Source organism: Macrobrachium nipponense, chromosome 3, assembly GCF_015104395.2.
Source record: "Macrobrachium nipponense isolate FS-2020 chromosome 3, ASM1510439v2, whole genome shotgun sequence".
Classification (NCBI taxonomy): Eukaryota; Metazoa; Arthropoda; class Malacostraca; order Decapoda; family Palaemonidae; genus Macrobrachium; species Macrobrachium nipponense.
The window spans coordinates 44684913-44709206 of NC_087202.1; the positions used below are offsets into that span (position 1 = coordinate 44684913).

Sequence of the window (24294 nt, forward strand, 5' to 3'; positions counted from 1 at the left end):
TAATGGATACGTCATATATAACTATTCTTGAAAAGAAAAAAGTAGCTGATAAATATTAGAAATGTCAGTGTTGGGACTGCTAATATTCAGTACGATAGGTTATACAGTTTTTGAGAAATGCTGATTATTTGGCAATTTTTATCTCATGTCGATGATTGTTCATCTAGAGAAAATGTTCCACGTTATAATTATAAAGTAAGTATATAAAACGTCCAGCGCTTGTAGCAGTAGTGTAAATACCAGAGAACTATTCACAGCTTTTAAAGGGAGCTTTAGGTGAGGCATGCAATCATTATACAACAATTTCGTGTTTAGTGTAATGGCCACTTAGAGATAACGTTGTATACTGAATCTCCAAAAACAGAAAACGGAGTCGAGAATAAGATGCTTAAATAGGCTAACTGCAACAATTTACAAAGCAGCCTGACTAGCATTTTTTCTATTGCAGTTCAGTAAAATTAAAATCGAACTTTGCTATTCGTACCCTTCTTCCAAATATCTTCATATACATTTCAATTCTCCGCACAAAATATAAGAAATTTATTAAATCACGAACATTAGCGAAACAATTTTAAATCAACTGAACAGTGAAATGGGACACCCGACGAACTCGTAAATTTAATGGAGTTTATGATAATTACGTTCCTTGGACGCAAAAATACATTTATGAAACAATCAGCAAAGTTCGGTGGATGTGAAATAAGCATCTTTATAATTCTTAGTAAACAGGAGTACGTGTTCCATATAGTTCACAGCCAGTCATATAATTTCATTTAGTAATAATCTTAGGCCTCAAAATGTTTGGTCTTCTCATTTATATCCTAAACATCTCTTGTCACATGCGCAGTTCCTGCTCGATGGCAAAAACCGGCATATATTACAATTGTGTGCTATAGAATAGCATATAGGAAAACAATGCACTTTCATAATATCATGAACTCGGAATTAAATATTAACGAGAAAGATAACTGATGACCAAGTTCAAAGCATGTAGACTATGGCAACCTGAGGGAGTAATCTAATCAAACACGATTATGATAGCTTGAAAATAGAAAATATAACACTCGGAAAAAACACAAGAAAATTAAAAAGAGAATTAACATAAAAACTAGAGTTCATATATAACTGCAGGCCTAAAAGGAAACCAATTACTTGAATTCTGTGCCTTCAATGATAAAGATAATAATACAAGGGGTATGTTATTTAGCAAAAATGACAGAAATTAAGAGGACAGGATGTTAAAAAAAGTATGGTGAAAATTAAGCGAGTTCATAATCCAGCTCGTGCTGGCACGGGGCCCTTAAAGCAGCCCGTATACCAACAGGCTGTCATAAAAGGCTGCAACATACTATCTTAACCTATAAAATGACAAAAGTAAATAAACTGTCTATGGCTAAAAAATAAAAAAATTAGGGGAAGCAAACAACACTCCTGGTGTGAGCAACGAGGAACCAGGATGCATCTCATAATATCTTGCTGCTGCTAAGTCTGCTTGTTTGTTTTAGAAGGTAAACGTCCACTATACAGCCAGAGTGATTTATTTAAATAGAGGGGTTAATCCATTTTCATATAGCAAAGCAAATATAATGACAAATGAGTTTTAAAAACAACCTGAAGAAATCTGGGATTTTTAGACATTGAGCTAAGTTAAAATATACGTAGTGTGCAAGCGAGAATCTTAATTTTCATTAACTCAGATTCATCGTATATATTAAATTCATAGGCAATTTTAAAAAGATCTATGCATTGATAAAATTTTCTAAGTATTACTGCGCTAACAACTTCACAAACGTACACAACACAAATACAGTATAACTACCAATAACTGTGCCTGGTTTCCCGTGAAATTTTTTATTTGTTGATAAAATCTCAGAGATAAGTTTGAATGTGTATTCACATACTACTGCAAAAATGTGAAATTCTCTAGGACTTTATAATCGTTCAACTGTTGCCATAGAAGAAATGACGATTTAAATTTAGCGCGTTTTTCACTTCTAGTGACTTCATGCGCGTTTCTTAATCACATTCTGCCAGCTGGTTCTGCGTTCTTCCAAAATGTGAGTGATTATATAATATTTGTAACGGGAATTGCCCTAGAATGATTCTACATACACTTGTCAATTAGGGTCATAAGTCTCACAGCTTGTCTAGGCGCATTTAAGGGCTACATTACGAAGAAATGTTCTCCTTAAGTCAGCCAGCCTTGGCGTTAGTCTTGTGTTTTGCTAACAAATGAAGGTCAAAGAATCGATTCTCTTTTATTATTTTCATCCCTCAGTTCTGTTGTTGTTCTAATGTCAGTCGCCAGAAGTAAACGAAGCCTCTTGCAACTTCTGTGGGAGGTTAGAGATATTTAAGAAATATCTCTGGAAAGATATGATTAAATGATAATGGAGGCGATGGGCTTTCCGCCGATGGGTGAAGTTGCTGGGGTAAAATTTTCCTTCAGCGCCTGCGAAATACTACCAGCCTTTGGACTAAGCTGGTGTTCGTGGTTTCATAAGTTTTTTTTCTTTTAATTTCATGCCTGAAATTAATCATGCCACTTGTCAGGTTAAATGCTATGATTTGCTCGTGGACGCAAATGAGCTCTGAAATGTTCTTGGCCTAACCAATGTTGTTGGTATTCCGTGATTCGTATATAGGTAGCACATCCGAAGTTAGGATACTTAAGCTGTCTGGCTTCCTTAGGCTGTCTAGCCTTGGACTGGCTAAATGATTCCATCGCCACTACCTTTATCTGAGCCCTCTTAAATAAGTGTAAATGCTCTTGGGAAAATATACGGCCATACCTAACAGTCAAACTTGATTTGGGTCTAGGTAATGTAGCCTAGGTACATTAAACCCCTAAGAGCAGGATAAATACACCAACAACGTTCGAACTTCATTCTTTAGCATTCTATCCTATCCTGGGGTATTCAGCCCTTTTGTCAATGTTTGCAAAACTAGCGACATCTTAACCTAGCATGTTGATCGTGAATAGCCTAGCTATTTGAGAATCCATACCTAGGGTTCACAGCTGGGAAGTGGAGTATCTATGAGGAGGGACAGCAAAATTGAAAGATTTTCCAAAAGTCTGATAGGTAGCCAAAATGTTACCTACCTATAAATGCAAGAATAGCAAATTGAGAAAACTTTTATGACTAGCTAAAATGTGATGACTAGAGTTTATAAAATTTATATCCTATGCTAATCAAACCCAGCATATTGTATACCATCCTACCTGGATATCATGTTACATGATAACAGTACCCTATGCTGCCTAATTTTTAGACTAAAGTGACTTTTTGTAGCCTCATCTGGGATGCACTGCTCTACTTTTGACCTTTTTGATTTATGTGTCAGAACTTATACTTTTCTAGGGCATACTAGTACCATACTCAGGCTGGAATATGGGACCACTTCCCACTTCAGACAAAATATTATTATTATTATTATTATTATTATTATTAATTAAAATTATTATTATTATTATTATTATTATTATTATTATTATTATTATTATTATTATTGTGTGCTGCAAACATGTTTTATTTAATATATAATGGCAGAATTTACAGAATTGATCTTATACAGAATTCTCTCAGTTTTTCTAATGACTTGCTTTTCTGGCACACTGGTACATATTTCTAAGCAGCTGTTTGATGTTCATCATGCTTTCGGTCATGAATGGAATTTTTGGGGATGTAGATGTCCTTAAGAAACCTGAGAGAAACATAAGAAATACAGATTGACCCCTGATGACTATGCTTTGTTCCCAACCTATGAGACACACCTGAATACCCGTTGCCGACTCTTGGCCTGTCCCTGACCTGCCGTCTGATAACACCAGCCAGAATTCCGTTGATGACCAAATGCATGATGAACATCGGGCAGCTGCTTAGAAATACTACTGTGTCAGAGAAGCAAGCCATTAGAAAAATTGAGAGAATTCTGTATAAGATCAATTCTATAAATTCTGTCATTATATTCAATAAATAGTGCATCAAATAAGCAGTAAGACCTATGTCGGATTACTCAAAAAAAACAAAAAAACATATGCAGCCAGTTTGAACTTCTGAAGTTCCAATAAGTCAATTACATATAGCAATAAGGAAGATCATTCTACAGTTTTGTTACAACTGGAATACAATTGGAAAACTGTATGGTTTACTAGCAGTTTATATATTACTAGTATGTACTTTGTTGATTGTATAATCCTGGAAGATCTGGTTGCAAAGTGTAGTCAGATACAGGCAGTCCCCGGGTTACGATGGGGGTTCCGTTCTTGAGACGCGTCGTATGCCGGAACATCGTCAAAAATCCTAAGAAAACCCGACTATTAATGCTTTGGGTGCATTAAAAACAATGTAAACTGCATTCTTATCGCATTTTTCATTAAATAAACCCTTCAAATATTGATTATTTTGCATTTTTTGTCATATTTCTTCTGTCAGATCAGCGATGTAGGCACCATAACCCTGGAACATGTGTTGTAACCCTGGAAATAATTTCTGACGAATATAATTGAAAAACTGCCTTAGCCTCGGAACGTCGTAATCCTAACCTGCTGTAACCCGGAGACTGCCTGTATCTGGAAAATTTTATGTACTGACCTAATTGGATGAAAGTGCCAGAGATTAATAGATAACAAAATCTAGGATAAAATTGGGAATGATCAGAGGCCCCAACTGGAGGACCACCAGTACTGGTTTTTAACACCATGGGAATCAGTTGATACTAGATCCTAACAATTACCAGACTTGTGTGTCTTCATTATTTAATTACGGTCGGATTCTGAAATGAAGCCAAAAGCCTTCAGACCATGGTAATCAGTAAAAGAAACAAACTTCAACCACTCTCTTGGAGAGCTCTGAAATTATGACAATAACAAAAAATAAATAAATAAATAAGCATGCTTGTATTAATATGCACTAAAAAGTAAAAAGCAGTTTTTTGAGACACCAGGATTTTCTTACAATTAACAATGTATAGAAAAATAAAAACGGGCCCCAAACATGGAAGGAATAGCTACAAGAAATAAATTATATATATATATATATATATATATTATAAATATAGAGAGATATATATATTATAGATGTAATATATATGATATATATATATATATATATATAGAGATATATATAATATATAGTATATATATAGATAAGCATATATATATATAGGAATATATATATATATATACATACATATACTATATATATACATATATATATATTATATATATATATATATATATATATAAATATATATATTTCTGGGCTCAGCTCGTGTCGCTGCGCGAAATATCCTTTAATCTATTATTTCTAGGGTAAATGTACTAAACACATACCAGAGAATAAATAAATAAAGAAAAAGGTCAGTATAACTGACTCGCTCACCCTCCCAGAGGGTGTCGGTATGAACACTATGGCGAGTGAGACCACTACCACGAGCCAAATGCCAATAGAATTCTCCCACTACAAAATCCCCCAAGAGGAGAGCCGACCCACAGAGTGGGCAGCACCAACTACTACTACTCCATCCCATGCTGCCGATTGCTGCGCCTCTGGTGGCCATCCTTTTCAGTTAGCGCACACGATACACACGTGCCATTTTCTTCTCTGTGTTTTTGTGCCCTTTCCTTTGGATTTTATTACCATGGAGCGTGCAGCCATCGCAGCAGCTAAGTTAAGTACTCAGTGTTTATTGCTAATTGGTTTTTTCCGGCCCTGAGCACGTATTTGCCGTTTTTTAGGTATAAATACGATCTCTAGGTCGGAAGCATGGCAGCATGGTTCTGCCTCGTGGTGGGTCCGTTCTGGGTCGCCCATACCCAGAACATCCCCTTGCTTATGTACGCTCTATTTTATTTATCCGCTTTGTTTAGGGTACGGTCTACACGGTTTTGTCATGCATGCATGTCTTTTACCTTATGTAGGCTCTTCCATCCAGACCCTAGCCACGGCTCTTAGTATCGGCCTCGGCTAGCTTTGAGTGGTAGACTTGCCTTCGGGTTAGTCGTACACTCCTGGATTTTTTCTCCTACTATTTTGTTTTCTTTCTTTCATTTTATTATTCATTTATATTATTTATGTGATATTTGTTAGGTTAGTTAGGCGTCTGGCTCGCTTAGCCTAGGTCATGGCCCATTGGGCCTATATGTTACCGCTCTTCAGCTCGGTTGCTTCCCGATAGCATCTCTCTGATCAGTTGGTTATGTTTCTAGGCTTAGTTGTTGTTCTTATCGCCCCGTGGTCACTATGTGATCACGAGGCAGCCAGACGCCTGTCCAGTCACCTTTCCCCCCTCCCGCTCTTCCATAGGGTCGGGGGGGGGTGGTTAGGCCTGCCCATGCTTGCTCCACATACCCGAGCCTGCCTCCTCTCTCCCCCAGGCGGAGGGGGTGAGAGGGACGGGACAGACCCAGACTGGACTCGACCTCTCCGGCTTCTCGGTCCGGTCGGATGGTAAGGTGGGGGGGACTGGCCTTTCCCCCCCTCCATTTCTACTCCGTCGCTCCGTTACTAGCCCGAGTCTGTAATGCCCCTTGCTCTTTCCCACCTTACTAGGGCTCCTTTTACCACCGGAGACCTGGCATCCAGCGGAAAGGTGCTAGTCTACCCCACGGGGTGGACCGGAACATACAGTCGGTCCTTCTAACCTCTCCGTTTCACTGAGTTATACACTCTGCCACGCACTGGACTTAGTCCGGTACGTTCGAGCTTTTAGGTTTAAGATCTATTATGTTAAACTATTAAGTTTATCTTAAGTACCTTAAACCATCCCCCCTCCCTTCGTGTTTCACCGGATACCTCCGGGGTTATAGCCTATTCAGGCGATTAAGGGAGGGGCTATGCCCAAATTTTTCCGAGCTCCGGCATGCAACGGAGTTCTTCTGTCCTTTAGCCTGTAAGTGATAGTCTTTAAGATACTCATGTGTCTTTTCACTTACAGACCACCAACTGTGAGCATCCGGGATGCGCCGCCACACTTCAGGACCCATGTGGACACGAAGTTTGCCGGTCCCATGCTCCATGCGCGACTCCGCACAGGGACATCCAGGTCTGGTACCATGAAACGTGTACCATATGTTACGATCTGGTGAGCCAGCTTTTTAGACGGGGTAAGTATTCCATCTCCGGTAGCTGGTCCTCATCTGTTATAGTGCTTAAGTTTTACATCAATCACTCTAACTTAAGGTAAATTCAAGGGGCCTTATAGCCCCTATAATTTTAAGTTATGCTTTAAGTTAGCTTTAGTTTTAAGTTATTCTTAAATCTAATCAATACCCTCTCTTCCAGGCACCGGCCGTGAGGGATACCGCACTGGCAACCCTGCGGGCCTGGGTCGGCGGTTTCGGGAAGAACGCCGCCAAGGGTATGCCCTACATCCTGGAGAAAAGGTTGGCGGGTACTAATCTTCCCCGGAGGCAAGGCGACAGGATACGTCGACCCAGTAGAGGCGGCCCCGACTATCGCCTTCATCCAGCAACAGCTGGCTGCCTCATTGACTGACCAAGGCCAGGACATCTCCTCGGAAGTCGCGACGCTGGATATTAATGTAGAACCTATGGTAGGTGTGGACGACCTGTTGGTTGAGGTAGGTAAGTTGGACACCCAAGGGATACCCTTGGGTGCAACTGCTTCTTCTACTCCTGCAACCTCTCCATCCTTCCAAGGCTTTACGGGTAACGAATTATATACTCCTCCTGACGCTTCAGTTAGACCCAAGGTCAAGGGTCAAGCAGTGAAATCCTTGACGAAGACGTCGTCGTCGTCTAAGAAGACGGCTTCGGCGTCATCCTCTTCTCGTAAGTCTCCGGCTAGGAATCCCGGAGCAGAGAGATCTAAAGCTTCTGGGTCCGGCTCTAAGTCCTCGAGGAGTAAATCCTCCAGAGAGAGATCTCACACTCCAGCGGAGTCGTCAGTTCCGCTACCCTTGGTTCCAATTCAGAGCCACCCCTCCACCTCCGCAGCAGCTCCGGCTTTGGACTCCAATGCTGGTCTGTTACAACAGGTGGGCGACCTGGTTGGGTCTCTGAAAAGTAGCATGGAACAAATGATCTCTCGGTTGTCGGATAGGATTACCTCTCAAGACAGCATTATAGCCGGACTGAGCCAAGCTCCTCTAGCCTCTCCTCCACCTTTCAATACAGGTGGAGCCCAGCTTCCCCGTTTATGACTCTCTACCTCCGTTCTCAATGAACAACCCTTGGAGAGTAGCGTCATACGCCCCCTTCCAAGACGGACTCATTTCTATCCCGGAATGTGGAACTCGGAGGATCGAGGACTTCGAGTTCTACCCGGAAGACCTTCAGCCTCCGTTCATCGGCTACGCAAGGCTCACCGCCTCAGCCATGACTCGGGATGATAAAGTTCCAAAGGAGACAGTCCTCTATTCACGTGACCAGGCTCAGAGAGAATGGCTCAGGTGTCTAGAGGACATGGATTGTTCCAATACGAAAATCCAACCTTTCAAGAGTCCGTTTACGATCTTTACGATGGATGAGAGTACCCCGCTCCCTTTCCTGACAAAGATCGCGACGTCTACCATTCCAGCGGCCCAGAAGGGGGACCCCATGCCTCAACTGAAGGAAGCAGATCCTACATCTCCGTTACTTCCTTCAGCCGGAGAATTGTGGGAAGACTTACCTAACACCTTCTCAGCTGGCAAACTCAAACCGGACTGTGCTATGGAGCAGTTTGGTGAGAAGAACTACCTAGGCTTCCAGATAGCCTTATTCAGGCAGAATTTGACGCCAAATCGCGGTTAGCCAGATCTATTAATTCCATGGCTATGACCGAGGTGGCTACCATAGCCTATGGGTCAGAACCGCTCTTCAAGCTTCTTACCAAATCCTTGACTCAAACGGTACAGTCAGATATGTTTGAGTTTGCCACTGCTAGGACGAATTGTAGGAAACATGTCCTACAAGAAGCAACTATTCGGCACGAGCCGAATAGGTTACTTGCGTCGAGCATCTGGGGAGCAGACCTCTTCCAGAAGCGATGGTGAAGGAGGTTCAGTCAGAGGCTACGAGGTTGAACCAGAGCCTTAAGGACCGTTGGGGTCTTACGGCCAAGAGACGACAAGATCTAGCAGCTAGGGGTAAAGGTCAAAGGAAACCTAGACGTTTCCAGCCCTACCAGAAAAAGCAGCCACGCTTTTCTCAGCAAGTTCCGGCTGTTCCCTTAGTGCAAACAGCCCAACCTTCCACCTCAAAGGCTCAATCACAGCCGATTTACGTTATCTCCCCTCAGCCTCAGCCCTCCACCTCTTACGCCCTCTCTCCAGCTTACAATCAAGGCCTTCGAGAGTCAAGCTTCACAGAAGTATGACCGCTCGGGTAAGGGAGGCAGAGGTAAGCGATCCTTTCGTGGGAGAGGATCGGGAGGTCCCTTTAATAATAGGGGAAAACATTTCAGGGGGAGGCCGAGGAGGCTACCAGAACCAATGAGGAATTTCAGGTAGGAGGGAGGCTGTTTCACTTTCGCCACCGGTGGAACTTCAGCAAGTGGGCTCAGAGCATTGTGTCAAAAGGCCTGGGTTGGAGCTGGTTAACGAACCCACCCCCATCCAGACCTTTCCGCCAACTTCCTTCCAAGGAATTGACGGAGTATGCGGAGGATCGCCTTCAGAAAGGAGCTATAGCGAGAGTCAAAAGGTTAAAATTTCAAGGACGCTTGTTCAGCGTGCCAAAGAAAGGCTCACAAAAAGAAGGGTAATCTTAGACTTGTCCCGCTTAAACTTAGCCATTCGCTGCGACAAGTTCAAGATGCTCACGATCTCGCAGGTACGGACCTTACTTCCCCGTGGGCCGTCACCACCTCTATCGATCTTACAGACGCTTACTATCATATCCCTATTGCAAGGCACTTCCGTCCCGTATCTGGGCTTCAAGATAGGAGACCAGACATTCTCCTTCAAGGTAGTTCCTTTCGGGCTCAACGTAGCACCCAGGGTGTTTACGAAGCTGGCGGAAGTAGTAGTTCAACAACTCAGATCGCAAGGGATTATGGTAGTAGCGTATCTCAACGATTGGTTGATCTGGGCTTCAACAGTCGAGGAATGCAACAGAGCAACACTGAAAGTAATTCAGTTCCTGGAATATCTAGGCTTCAAGATAAACAGGACCAAGTCAAGACTCACCCCAGAGTCAAACTTTCAGTGGCTAGGCATTCAATGGAATCTATCCTCCCATACTCTGTCGATTCCATCATCCAAAAGAAAAGAAATAGCGAAGTCAGTCAAACAATTTCTGAGTCACAAACTGGCATCAAGAAGATCCCAGGAAAGGATCTTGGGTTCTCTCCAGTTTTGCATCAGTGACGAACATCTTAATGAAAGCCAAACTGAAAGACCTAACCAGAATCTGGCGCTCACGAGCAAATGTCAGGTCCAGGGACAAATTATCCTCAGTCCCTCTGATTCTAAAGAATCGACTCCGACCGTGGGCGAAAGTCAAGAACTTGTCGGTGTCAGTGCCCCTTCAGTTTCCTCCACCAGGGATCACCATCCACACAGACGCATCATTAAGCGGTTGGGGAGGATATTCCCAGTTCAAAAAGTTCAAGGAACGTGGTCACCTCAGTTCCGTCAGTTCCATATAAACGTACGAATGGAAGCAATGGCAGTGTTCTTGACTCTAAGAAGGTTACGCCCGCCAAAGTACTCCCACATAAAAGCTAGTCCTGGACAGCGCAGTGGTGGTACATTGTGTGAACAGAGGAGGCTCCAAGTCACGTCATCTAAATCACGTCATGGTAGCCATCTTCTCCCTGGCGGACAAGTTCAGTTGGCATCTCTCCTCCACTCATATAGCTGGAGTGAGAAACGTCATAGCAGATGCTCTATCCCGATCAGTACCTCTAGAGTCGGAATGGTCACTGGACAACAGTTCGTTCCAATGGATTCTTCAGAGAGTTCCAGGTCTACAGGTGGATCTCTTCGCATCTCAAACGAACCACAAACTCCCGTGTTATGTGGCCCCCAACCTGGACCCTCTGGCCTATGCCACGGACGCCCTGGCTCTAGACTGGAACAAACTGGGAGAAGATTTATGTCTTTCCTCCGGTGAATCTTCTCATGAAAGTCTTAAACAAACTCAGGACATTCAAGGGTCAAGTGGGCTCTAGTAGCCCCAGACTGGCCGAAGAGCAATTGGTACCCTCTCATTCTGGAACTGGGTCTTCGCCCTCTTCGGATCCCCAATCCCAGGCTCTCCCAGTCAGTACAAACGAAGACTGTGTTCGCTCCTCAGGGATTCTCAAAACCCTAACTTTATGGATTTGTTTCATGAAGTTTGCAGCAAAAAGGGATGCGAATATTGACCCTCAGAATATTCTCTTCTTGGAATCCGATAAAAGAGATTCAACTTTGAGACAGTATGATGCTGCTGTCAAAAAGTTAGCAACCTTCCTGAAAGAATCAGATATTAGGATCATGACAATCAATTCAGCTATATCCTTTTTCAGATCCTTATTTGAAAAAGGCTTAGCAGCTAGCACAATTACGACAAACAAGTCAGCCTTGAAAAAGATTTTTCAATTTGGGTTCAACATAGACTTGACAGACTCCTACTTCTCGTCTATTCCCAAGGCATGTGCTAGACTTAGGCCTTCGGTAAGGCTTACGTCAGTATCATGGTTCTTAAATGATGTTCTAAAGCTGGCTTCAGAAACCAATAATGACACATGCTCGTTTATAATGCTCTTAAGGAAAACCTTATTTTTATTAAGCTTGGCCTCAGGAGCTAGAATTTCAGAACTGTCGGCGTTATCCACAGATCCGGATCATATTCAGTTCCTTCCCACAGGGGAAGTGCTACTTCTCCGGAACGTAGCTTTATAGCAAAGAATGAAGATCCTTTGATGAGGTGGGAAACATGGAAGGTACTACCCCTTCCACAAGATGTATCTCTTTGCCCAGTTTCAGCCTTACGAGCCTTTCTATCTAGGACCTCCATCATCATCATCGGGTCCTCTCTTTAAGAGAGAAAAAGGTGGCACTTTATCTATTAAAGGCATCAGGCAACAAATCCTGTACTTCATTAAACAAGCCAATCCTGACTCTTTCCCAAAAGCACATGATGTCAGGGCAGTAGCCACCTCAATTAACTATTTCCAACATATGAACTTCGATGAGTTGAAAAAGTATACTGGATGGAGGAAATCGCCGACAGTGTTCAAACGTCATTACTTAAAGTCCTTGGAAGCTCTGAAATTTTCAGCAGTAGCAGCGGGGAACATAGTTTCTCCTGATCTGACTAATCCTTAGTAGAAGATCCAGTCCTCCTTTCTACCTGCCTCACCCAACAGTTTGTCTATTCCTGCCTTGTTCATTTACGGTCACCTTGTGTCTTAGCTTGCTTTTATGATGCAGTAGTGGGTGTCCTTTTCCCTTTTTTTTTTTTTTTTTGCTAGGGACATCACCAGTTTGATGATGGATATTGATTCGCGTGGATGTCATTCTCCTTATTTTTATGCTAGGAAGATACATCTTATTGTAATGGTTACGGGTTTTTGTATATTAAGTCATATACATTCCTTTATATATTATTATTGTTCAGTTTGTTTTATTCAACTTTATGTTAATTGCTTTAGAATGTGTGTTTTAGAGACATAGCTTTACACAGATACCATTTTTGTACATATATGACATATTTCTCCTGTATATATGTATATTACCTTAAGTTAAGAAATATTATTAGAATTAAGTGTAATTTAAGCAATATTTCTATTTTGTATCACTGTGTATATGTATCCTTATTAGCAATTATATTCGTTTATTTTTATTTTATCTTTTATTTGAGACCTCTTTGTATTTTGTTGAATTCTTTACAATCTTGTGCTATTTCTCTGGTACGATTTCGCGCAGCGACACGAGCTGAGCCCAGAAAAGGGATTTTGACGTAAGGAAAAATCTATTTCTGGGCGATTGGCTCGTGTCGCCAGCGAAATCCCGCCCTACCCATCCCATCGCCAAGATTGTCTGCTAACTTCAGGATGGCCACCAGAGGCGCAGCAATCGGCAGCATGGGATGGAGTAGTAGTAGTTGGTGCTGCCCACTCTGTGGGTCGGCTCTCCTCTTGGGGGATTTTGTAGTGGGAGAATTCTATTGGCATTTGGCTCGTGGTAGTGGTCTCACTCGCCAAAGTGTTCATACCGACACCCTCTGGTGGGAGGGTGAGAGAGTGCAGTTATACTGACCTTTTTCTTTATTATTTATTTCTCTTGGTATGTGTTAGTACATTTACCCTAGAAATAATAGATTAAAGGATATTTCGCTGGCGACACGAGCCAATCGCCCAGAAATAGATTTTTCCTTACGTCAAAATCCTTATATATATATATATAATATTATATATATATATATATATATATATATATATATATATATATATATATATATATATATATATATATATATATATATATATATATATATATATATATATATATATATATATATATATATATATATATATATATATGATATATATATATATATATATATATATATATATATATATATATATATATATATATATATATATATATATATACTATATATATATATATATATATATATATATATATATATATATATATATATATATATATATATATATATATATATATATATATATATATATATATATATATATATATATATATATATATATATATATATATATATATACTATATATATATATATATATATATATATATATATATATATATATATATTATATATATATATATATATATATATATATATATATATATATATATATATATATATATATATATATATATATATATATATATATATATATTTCTTTTCTTGTAACATTTCCTTCCATGTTTGGGGCCCACATTTTATTTTTGTAGACAGATTAATTGTAAGAAAATCCTGGTGTGCATCAAAAAAAATAATTTTTTACTTTCTAGTGCATTTTAATGCAAGCATGTTTGAAAAGCTTTTTCTATACTTTATTTTACACTTTAGTTTTGACAGAAATTATAACTGATTTATTATTGTAATTAACAAAACTGATATCTGTTTACAGGGAGGGTGGAAGAGGATGGAAGATGAGGGGGAGGAGAGGAGAGTGGGAAGGGGATGGAGGGGGATGGGTGGAGGAGGAAGGGGTAGGGGAAAGGAGGGGAGAGAGGAAGTGGAAGGTGATGGAAGTGCTCTAGAAGGGGGAGGGGAAAGAGGAGGGAGAAGGTGGAAGTGGAGGGGAGGACTCGGCTAAATTAACACTTGATGGCATGCTCCAAAAGGGAGGAGGGGATGGAAGAGGGAAGGGGAGGACACAGCTAAATCAACCCATAATCATGTGTTTGGGGAGGGGGATGGGTGTGAGAAGGGGATGGGAGAGAGGGAAGGGGACGGGAGGACAGGGCTAAATTAACACTTGATTGTGTGCTAAAGGAGGGGGGTGGAAGGTGGAGGGGTTATGTAGAAGATAGACTACCGAGTCGAAGTGAAAATCCAAAGTTTCATACAAATCCTGAGATACTGGGAGAGGTCAGTGTAGAGTTACTATACTCTGTTTTTTTTCATCTGTCCATCCGCCTGTGGTATTTTTGTATGGTAAACACTGCATCCCGGGCTTTAGATAGTTACGCTATGTGTAAGTTTTAGGTAAATAAAAGGATATCTGGGTGGACATTTGCAACTGAAAAGTGTTTTAATAATTTACTGTATCCGAATTACACCATTAATATTCGAAATAGGATATTATTATAATCACTGAATGTAACTATCTAAAGCCCGGGACGCAGTGTTACCATACAAAAACACCACAGACGGATGGACAGATGGAAAAAAACAGAGTATAGAGGTCACTGCTGACCTGCTGATTATGTAAGGTTGTATGTCACTGGGTTTGAGTAACCATGCAAAATTTCAAATCCATTGGAGGGAACATGTTGGAAATTGGGCTACAAGATTTGACAACAGACAGACAGACACAGAAGTCAAGTTAAATAAAAGCATGAAAATACCAAATTTTAGAGATACTGCAATCTGTATTTTCTTTTCATAGGTTTACAAAGCAGACTTTTATGTAGAAATATTCTTTGCACAAGCTGGAATCGGTTGCGGATGCGTTGTAAAAAAAGTGGTTACTTGTTGGCAAGCAGGTGAGTGGTGATTCATTGCCCACTAACCTTTTCTTTTAACAAACAGGGTATTTGTTCCTATGAGACTACAAACTTGCCTTCAATAGAAAACTTTTTCCTGAGGTGAGAGGATTATCTCATGGCATTGTCTGGTGCAGTTCCAAAGTTGAGAAACGTGAGGTTGTGAACCTCTGCCAAGCCTTAAAAGGCAGAAATCTTTATGACATCTAGTAAAGACTGAGTGTGTCATCATGCAGTTGGTCTGTTTTGAGTACCGGCATACACAGCACCTAAGAGGATTACCATAATTTGCAGAGTCCCTGACATAACAAGGAAATTTGTTTTTATTCCCTTCAAGAGCATGGTACAGTCAGTTCCACTGTCATAATTACAGTACAGTTGTTGTTGAAATCTTTGGGACTTACTGGGTGAAGGATAAATAGAAAAGAAAGGGAGATTGGAGGAATGAGGAGGTCTGGGGCAGGGGAGATTTGGCAAGGATATTGTAGTGCTCTGAATTGTTTTGCCATCTTTTTTATTCATACAGAGTTTAGGCAGGCATGTTTTCAGGCTCTTGTATAGGCTAATGTAATGGTCAGCATTTAATTTTTATTTTCTCATTTTATTTAAGAATTCAGGTTTGTCTCTCCATTTATATAATCTGTAGGTTTATCTTTGCAGAGTAGGCTGTCATTCCATATAGGTTTGATTTCTATAGGTTTTTGTTTTTGCCTAATACAATAAAAAAAGTCTTGAATCAGATAATGTTACATTTAACAAAAGAAATTCATCTTGCACTCTATGATTGAATGAAAAGGAAGGGTACATACTTATAAGAGAAACAAGGTTGCTTTAATTTAGGCAACTATGTAATGTGTGAGGGTTCTGCACTAGGTTTGATATGATGAGACCATTAAGAAAGTCATTATGTATATTGAAAAAATTATTGAATCCTTCAAAACTGAAGAGTTTGTTTACTTGTTACTGTTCCATTTGTTACTCTTGTTAAATGGGTGTTACTAACTTGTTTAGAGTTATTGTTTATAATGTTAATCATTACCATTTTTTTAATAAGTTGTTCCTAATTTTTCTTGACAGATTCCTAAAAATGGATGGTGTCGTGGAAAGTTTTTCTGTCGAAGGAATGCACATGATAACGGAAGAATCAGAGGAACCAGAACACTTGATGACTCCTACAGTGGCCAATGGGACTGATGCCATTAGTCATGTTATAGCAACATCAAAATGTGTACCTGTAAATACTAGTGTAAATAGTTCTATTGTGAGTACCGCAAATGTAAAATTTAGTGAGCTGAAATGCAAACAAGAACAGGAATCGCAAATTGATAGCAGTATATCGCACATTATTTCCACACCAGATGTGCCTCACATAATAGCTGCCTCAGAAGAGAAAGGCAATTCAACAAAGATACTAGATGCTACTCAGATATTAACATCTGAATCAGAAGAAATCATGCATGAAGATAGCAAAATTTTTGCTGTTAAATTCAATAGTGATGAAATAATTGATAATGAGACAAACCACATTATTATGGCAACAGAGGATGCCATGATGGATTCTGGTGGACAGATAATGCCAGGAGATAAAACACACATTTTGTCTAGTAATGGAGAAGTTATTGCTGTACCAAGTCAATTCCTGGATGAGACCGGTAGACTTCATGAACATGTTACAACAGAGGTATGTTTGCTCAGGATCTTGTAACCAGCTATAGCAAAATTGACTTTAAATTATCATCTGAACAGGGTTTTATCAAGTTAGAGTAGAGGAGTTACACTGCATGTCTACTGGCTTATATGAAGAAAAAATTATGCTTCCTAGAAACCATCAATAATGAGGGAATGGTATTTTTAAAGGCTTCTTACAGGAGAAAAAAAAATAATTGAGTACTCTACAGGTTAAAATCATGAGTTGTTTACTCACAATGAGGAGTAATACTTGATGATAGAGCAAAAGTAATAGTATTATCAAGATAGAGGACAAATGAACTTGATGACACATTAGATTATGGTTATATGACCAAAGGAGGAATAGGCAAGAGCTGGAGAGAAATAAGTATTTAAATCTAGTCTGTCATCCTAGTTTTAGCTTTCCAATCATCACTTTTATTTAATTTATTTTAAATGTTGTTGAAACTGATAATGTTGTATAAATCTCAGGTGCTTGATCACCAGTGTCTTCTAGAATTTTGAAACTCATATTGAAGAGGTTAATTGATTTTTGCCAGGGTATTGAAGAAATTGACCCCCTTTCTGAGGACCCAATCCCCATCAAAAAGGAACCAGGAGTAGTAGATGCTAAAACATCAACCATACAAATAAGAGTGAAAGCTTCTGCACCAAGAAAAAAAGAATCCCCACAATCTTCTGATGAGGTATGTCTACTGCTGATTTCTCAAAAAGTTGGGTGAATCATGAGAACAAATGAAAAGATAAACGATTATGTAGTTGTTTTTATTGTTGTAATGACTTTAGTCAAATTGTACTTCACTTGTCAGACATGGCATAATAGTTTAGTACATGCAACACATGCAGATTAGTTATACTATTCAAAATTTTTGAATGATGGCTTTGGCAAATTTACTGTGAAATGCACATTCATGGGAGGTGTCACCATATTTTAAATAGTGCAGGGATTCAGGCAGTTTTTATATACACAGTATATTGCATAGGCATGTTCCTACAGCACATATATACACAGTAGATTGCATATAGGTATGTTCCTTTGACATCATACTAAAATTTAAAGTCATCATCAAAGTTATCTCCCCCCAAAAAGTTATAAACAATTGTTTTGAAAACTAAAACTAATAAAGATTTCATTGTTTTTTTTTTCATGTAATCCTTATAAATTGGCTAAGGAAAGACTGAAGTGTCACGAGGTCCAATGTGTGGTCTGGTCTCTGACCAGCTATCACCTTGTATGCGCAGGTGTTGCGAGATCTCACAGATCCCTTGCTTCATAATCTTTGATTGTTTTAACCGGTTACCAGTTGGCACTTGGAAAGTAATCCTATTGTTAAGACCGAAGGTTTGTTAGCAATGAAAAATACAAATTGATTTAAAAATTTGTCATTTAAGAATGCACCTTTTTAATTTTTTGTTAATATATCCCCCTAAACTAATTCATCTTGAATTCTGTAAAGAAAAAAGTCTTTGCAAAATTTAAGAAGTGTTAATCAGACAATATATTTTTTAGTCTTTCCAGTGATATCTTTACCTAACTAACAAGTTTTAATATAAGTGTGAAGATGAAGGATAAACTATATACTGTATAAATAAAATGATTCCTATAGAAATAGGTACGTATAAGTAAGTAATTCCTTTATCCACCCCAATTGCTTGGCAACAAAAAGGGATTTTGACGTAAGGAAAAATCTATTTCTGGGCGATTGGCTCGTGTCGCCAGCGAAATATCCTTTAATCTATTATTTCTAGGGTAAATGTACTAACACATACCAGAGAATAAATAAATAAAGAAAAAGGTCAGTATAACTGACTCGCTCACTCTCCCAGAGAGTGTCGGTATGAACACTATGGCGAGTGAGACCACTACCACGAGCCAAATGCCAATAGAATTCTCCCACTACAAAATCCCCCAAGAGGAGAGCCGACCCACAGAGTGGGCAGCACCTACTACTACTACTCCATCCCATGCTGCCGACTGCTGCGCCTCTGGTGGCCATCCTGAAGTTAGCAGACAATCTTGGCGATGGGATGGGTAGGGCGGGATTTCGCTGGCGACACGAGCCAATCGCCCAGAAATAGATTTTTCCTTACGTCAAAATCCCTCCCTTTTTCTGGGCTCAGCTCGTGTCGCTGCGCGAAATCGTACCAGAGAAATAGCACAAGATTGTAAAGAAATTTAACAAAACATAAAAAGGTCTCAAATAAAAGATAAAATAAAAATAAATCAATATAATTGCTAATAAAGATACATATACACAGTGATACAAAATAGAAATATTACTTAATTTATACTTAATTCTAATAATATTTCTTAACTTAAGGTAATATACATATATACAGGAGAAATGTAACATATATGTACAAAAATGGTATCTGTGTAAAGCAATGTATCAAAACATTCTAAAGCAATTAACACAAAAGTTGAATAAAACAAACTCAACAATAATAAAATATAAAGGAATGTATATGACTTAATATACAAAACCCGTAATCATTATAATAAGATGTATCTCCTAGCATAAAAATAAGGAGATAACATCCACGAGATCAATAACCATCATCAAATGTGAGTGTCCCTAGCAAAAAAATAAGGGACACCCACTACATCATCATAAAAGCAGCTAAGACACAAGGTGACCGTAAATGAACAAGGCAGGAATAGACAAACTGTTGGGTGAGGCAGGTAGAAAGGAGGACTGGATCTTCTACTAAGGATTAGTCAGAGTCAGGAGAAACTATGTTCCCCGCTGCTACTGCTGAAAATTTCAGAGCTTCCAAGGACTTTAATTTAAGTAATGACGTTTGAAACACTGTCGGCGATTTCCATCCAGTATACTTTTTCAACTCATCGAAGTTCATATGTTGGAAATAGTTAATTGAGGTGGCTACTGCCCTGACATCATGTGCTTTTGGGAAAGAGTCAGGATTGGCTTGTTTAATGAAGTACAGGATTTGTTGCCTGATGCCTTTAATAGATAAAGTGCCACCTTTTTCCCTCTTAAAGAGAGGACCCGATGAGGATGAGGAGGTCCTAGATAGAAAGGCTCGTAAGGCTGAAACTGGGCAAAGAGATACATCTTGTGGAAGGGGTAGTACCTTCCATGGTTCCACCTCATCAAAGGATCTTCATTCTTAGCTATAAAGCTACGTTCCGGAGAGAGTAGCACTTCCCCTGTGGGAAGGAACTGAATATGATCCGGATCTCTGGATAAAGCCGACAGTTCTGAAATTCTAGCTCCTGAGGCCAAGCTTAATAAAAACAGGGTTTTTCTTAAGAGCATTATAAACGAGCATGTGTCATTATTGGTTTCTGAAGCCAGCTTTAGAACATCGTTTAAGAACCATGATACTGACGTAGGCCTTACAGAAGGTCTAAGTCTAGCACACGCCTTGGGAATAGACGAGAAGTAGGAATCTGTCAAGTCTATGTTGAACCCAAATTGAAAAATCTTTTTCAAGGCTGACTTGTTTGTCGTAATTGTGCTAGCTGCTAAGCCTTTTTCAAATAAGGATCTGAAAAAGGATATAGCTGAATTGATTGTCATGATCCTAATATCTGATTCTTTCAGGAAGGTTGCTAACTTTTTGACAGCAGCATCATACTGTCTCAAAGTTGAATCTCTTTTATCGGATTCCAAGAAGAGAATATTCTGAGGGTCAATATTCGCATCCCTTTTTGCTGCAAACTTCATGAAATCCATAAAGTTAGGGTTTTGAGAATCCCTGAGGAAGCGAACACAGTCTTCGTTTGTACTGACTGGGAGAGCCTGGGATTGGGGATCCGAAGAGGACGAAGACCCAGTTCTAGAATGAGAGGGTACCAATTGCTCTTCGGCCAGTCTGGGGCTACTAGAGCCACTTGACCCTTGAATGTCCTGAGTTTGTTTAACACCTTCATGAGAAGATTCACTGGAGGAAAGACATAAATCTTCTCCCAGTTGTTCCAGTCTAGAGCCAGCGGCGTCCGTGGCATAGGCCAGAGGGTCCAGGTTGGGGGCCACATAACACGGGAGTTTGTGGTTCGCTTGAGATGCGAAGAGATCCACCTGTAGACCTGGAACTCTCTGAAGAATCCATTGGAACGACTGTTGTCCAGTGACCATTCCGACTCTAGAGTTACTGATCGGGATAGAGCATCTGCTATGACGTTTCTCACTCCAGCTATATGAGTGGAGGAGAGATGCCAACTGAACTTGTCCGCCAGGAGAAGATGGCTACCATGACATGATTTAGATGACGTGACTTGGAGCCTCCTCTGTTTATACAATGTACTACCACTGCGCTGTCCAGGACTAGCTTTATGTGGGAGTACTTTGGCGGACGTAACCTTTTTAGAGTCAAGAACACTGCCATTGCCTCCAGTACGTTTATATGGAACTGACGGAACTGAGGTGACCACGTTCCTTGGACCTTCTTGAACTGGGAATATCCTCCCCAACCGCTTAATGAAGCGTCTGTGTGGATGGTGAACCCTGGTGGAGGAAACTGAAGAGGCACTGACACCGACAAGTTCTTGACTTTCGCCCACGGCCGGAGTCGATTCTTTAGAATCAGAGGGACTGAGGACAATTTGTCCTGGACCTGACATTGCTCGTGAGCGCCAGATTCTGGTTAGGTCTTTCAGTTTGGCTTTCATTAGGATGTTCGTCACTGATGCAAACTGGAGAGAACCAGGATCCTTTCCTGAGATCTTCTTGACGCCAGTTTGTGACCTCAGAAAATTGCTTGACTGACTTCGCTATTCTTCCTCTTGGAGAGGAATCGACAGAGTATGGGAGGATAGATTCCATTGAATGCCTAGCCACTGAAAGTTTGACTCTGGAGTGAGTCTTGACTTGGTCCTGTTTATCTTGAAGCCTAGATATTCCAGGAACTGAATTACTTTCAGTGTTGCTCTGTTGCATTCCTCGACTGTTGAAGCCCAGATCAACCAATCGTCGAGATACGCTACTACCATAATCCCTTGCGATCTGAGTTGTTGAACTACTACTTCCGCCAGCTTCGTAAACACCCTGGGTGCTACGTTGAGCCCGAAAGGAACTACCTTGAAGGAGAATGTCTGGTCTCCTATCTTGAAGCCTAGATACGGACGGAAGTGTCTTGCAATAGGGATATGATAGTAAGCGTCTGTAAGATCGATAGAGGTGGTGACGGCCCCACGGGAAGTAAGGTCCGTACCTGCGAGAATCGTGAGCATCTTGAACTTGTCGCAGCGAATGGCTAAGTTTAAGCGGGACAAGTCTAAGATTACCCTTCTTTTTTGTGAGCCTTTCTTTGGCACGCTGAACAAGCGTCCTTGAAATTTTAACCTTTTGACTCTCGCTATAGCTCCTTTCTGAAGGAGATCCTCCGCATACTCCGTCAGTTCTTTGGAAGGAAGTTGACAGAAAGGTCTGGATGGAGGTGGGTTCGTTAACCAGCTCCAACCCAGGCCTTTTGACACAATGCTGTGAGCCCACTTGCTGAAGTTCCACCGGTGGCGAAAGTGAAACAGCCTCCCTCCTACCTGAAATTCCTCATTGGTTCTGGTAGCCTCCCCGGCCTCCTCTGAAATGTTTTCCCCTATTAAAGGGACCTCCCGATCCTCTCCCACGAAAGGATCGCTTACCTCTGCCTCCCTTACCCGAGCGGTCATACTTCTGTGAAGCTTGACTCTCGAAGGATTGATTGTAAGCTGGAGAGAGGGCGTAAGAGGTGGAGGGCTGAGGCTGAGGGGAGATAACATAAATAGGCTGTGATTGAGCCTTTGAGGTGGAAGGTTGGGCTGTTTGCACTAAGGGAACAGCCGGAACTTGCTGAGAAAAGCGTGGCTGCTTTTTCTGATAGGGCTGGAAACGTCTGGGTTTCCTTTGACCCTTACCTCTAGCTGCTTGATCTTGCCGCCTCTTGGCCGTAAGACCCCAACGGTCCTTAAGGCTCTGGTTCAACCTCGTAGCCTCTGATTGAACCTCCTTCACCATCGCTTCTGGGAAGAGGTCTGCTCCCCAGATGCTCGACGCAAGTAACCTATTCGGCTCGTGCCGAATAGTTGCTTCTTGTAGGACATGCTTCCTACAATTCGTCCTAGCAGTGGCAAACTCAAACATATCTGACTGTACCGTTTGAGTCAGAGATTTGGTCATAAGTTTGAAGAGCGGTTCTGAGCCATAGGCTATGGTAGCCACCTCGGTCATAGCCATAGAATTAATAGATCTGGCTAACCGTGATTTGGCGTCAAATTCAGCCTGAATAAGGCTATCTGGAAGCCTAGGTAACTTTTCACCAAACTGCTCCATAGCACAGTCCGGTTTGAGTTTGCCAGCTGAGAAGGTGTTAGGTAAGTCTTCCCACAATTCTCCGGCTGAAGGAAGTAACGGAGATGTAGGATCTGCTTCCTTCAGTTGAGGCATGGGGTCCCCCTTCTGGGCCGCTGGAATGGTAGACGTCGCGATCTTTGTCAGGAAAGGGAGCGGGGTACTCTCATCCATCGTAAAGATCGTAAACGGACTCTTGAAAGGTTGGATTTTCGTATTGGAACAATCCATGTCCTCTAGACACCTGAGCCATTCTCTCTGAGCCTGGTCACGTGAATAGAGGACTGTCTCCTTTGGAACTTTATCATCCCGAGTCATGGCTGAGGCGGTGAGCCTTGCGTAGCCTATGAACGGAGGCTGAAGGTCTTCCCGGGTAAGAACTCGAAAGTTCCTCGATCCTCCGAGTTCCACATTCCGGGATAGAAATGAGTCCGTCTTGGAAGGGGGCGTATGACGCTACTCTCCAAGGGTTGTTCATTGAGAACGGAGGTAGAGAGTCATACGGGGGAAGCTGGGCTCCACCTGTATTGAAAGGTGGAGGAGAGGCTAGAGGAGCTTGGCTCAGTCCGGCTATAATGCTGTCTTGGGAAGTAATCCTATCCGACAACCGAGAGATCATTTGTTCCATGCTACTTTTCAGAGACCCAACCAGGTCGCCCACCTGTTGTAACAGACCAGCATTGGAGTCCAAAGCCGGAGCTGCTGCGGAGGTGGAGGGGTGGCTCTGAATTGGAACCAAAGGTAGCGGAACTGACGACTCTGCCGGAGTGTGAGATCTCTCTCTGGAGGATTTACTCCTCGAGGACTTAGAGCCGGACCCAGAAGCTTTAGATCTCTCTGCTCCGGGATTCCTAGCCGGAGACTTACGAGAGGAAGATGACGCCGAAGCCGACTTCTTAGACGACGACGACGTCTTTGTCAAGGATTTCACTGCTTGACCTTTGACCTTGGGTCTAACTGAAGCGTCAGGAGGAGTATATAGTTCGTCACCCGTAAAGCCTTGGAAGGATGGAGAGGTTGCAGGAGTAGAAGAAACAGTTGCACCCAAGGGTATCCCTTGGGTGTCCACCTTACCTACCTCGACCAACAGGTCGTCTACACCTACCATAGGTTCTACATTGATATCCAACGTCGCGACTTCCGAGGAGATGTCCTGGCCTTGGTCAGTCAATG

General features: G+C 41.1%; 2 protein-coding genes across 3 annotated transcripts in view; one reads left to right on the top strand and one right to left on the bottom strand.

Annotated features, from left to right (window-relative positions):
• LOC135221726 (regulation of nuclear pre-mRNA domain-containing protein 1B-like) overlaps positions 1–24294 on the bottom strand; it is a 704809-nt gene that overhangs the window by 106428 nt on the left and 574087 nt on the right. The window lies entirely within an intron of this gene.
• The window catches only part of LOC135221724 (zinc finger and SCAN domain-containing protein 12-like), a 105409-nt gene continuing 83042 nt past the window's right edge, over positions 1928–24294 (top strand). The window contains exons 1-3 of the mRNA XM_064259513.1: positions 1928–2057; positions 16217–16820; positions 17368–17514. Coding sequence (XP_064115583.1) covers positions 16227–16820; positions 17368–17514 — 741 coding nt within the window. The 5' untranslated portion in view covers positions 1928–2057; positions 16217–16226. The remainder of the gene's footprint in view (positions 2058–16216; positions 16821–17367; positions 17515–24294) is intronic.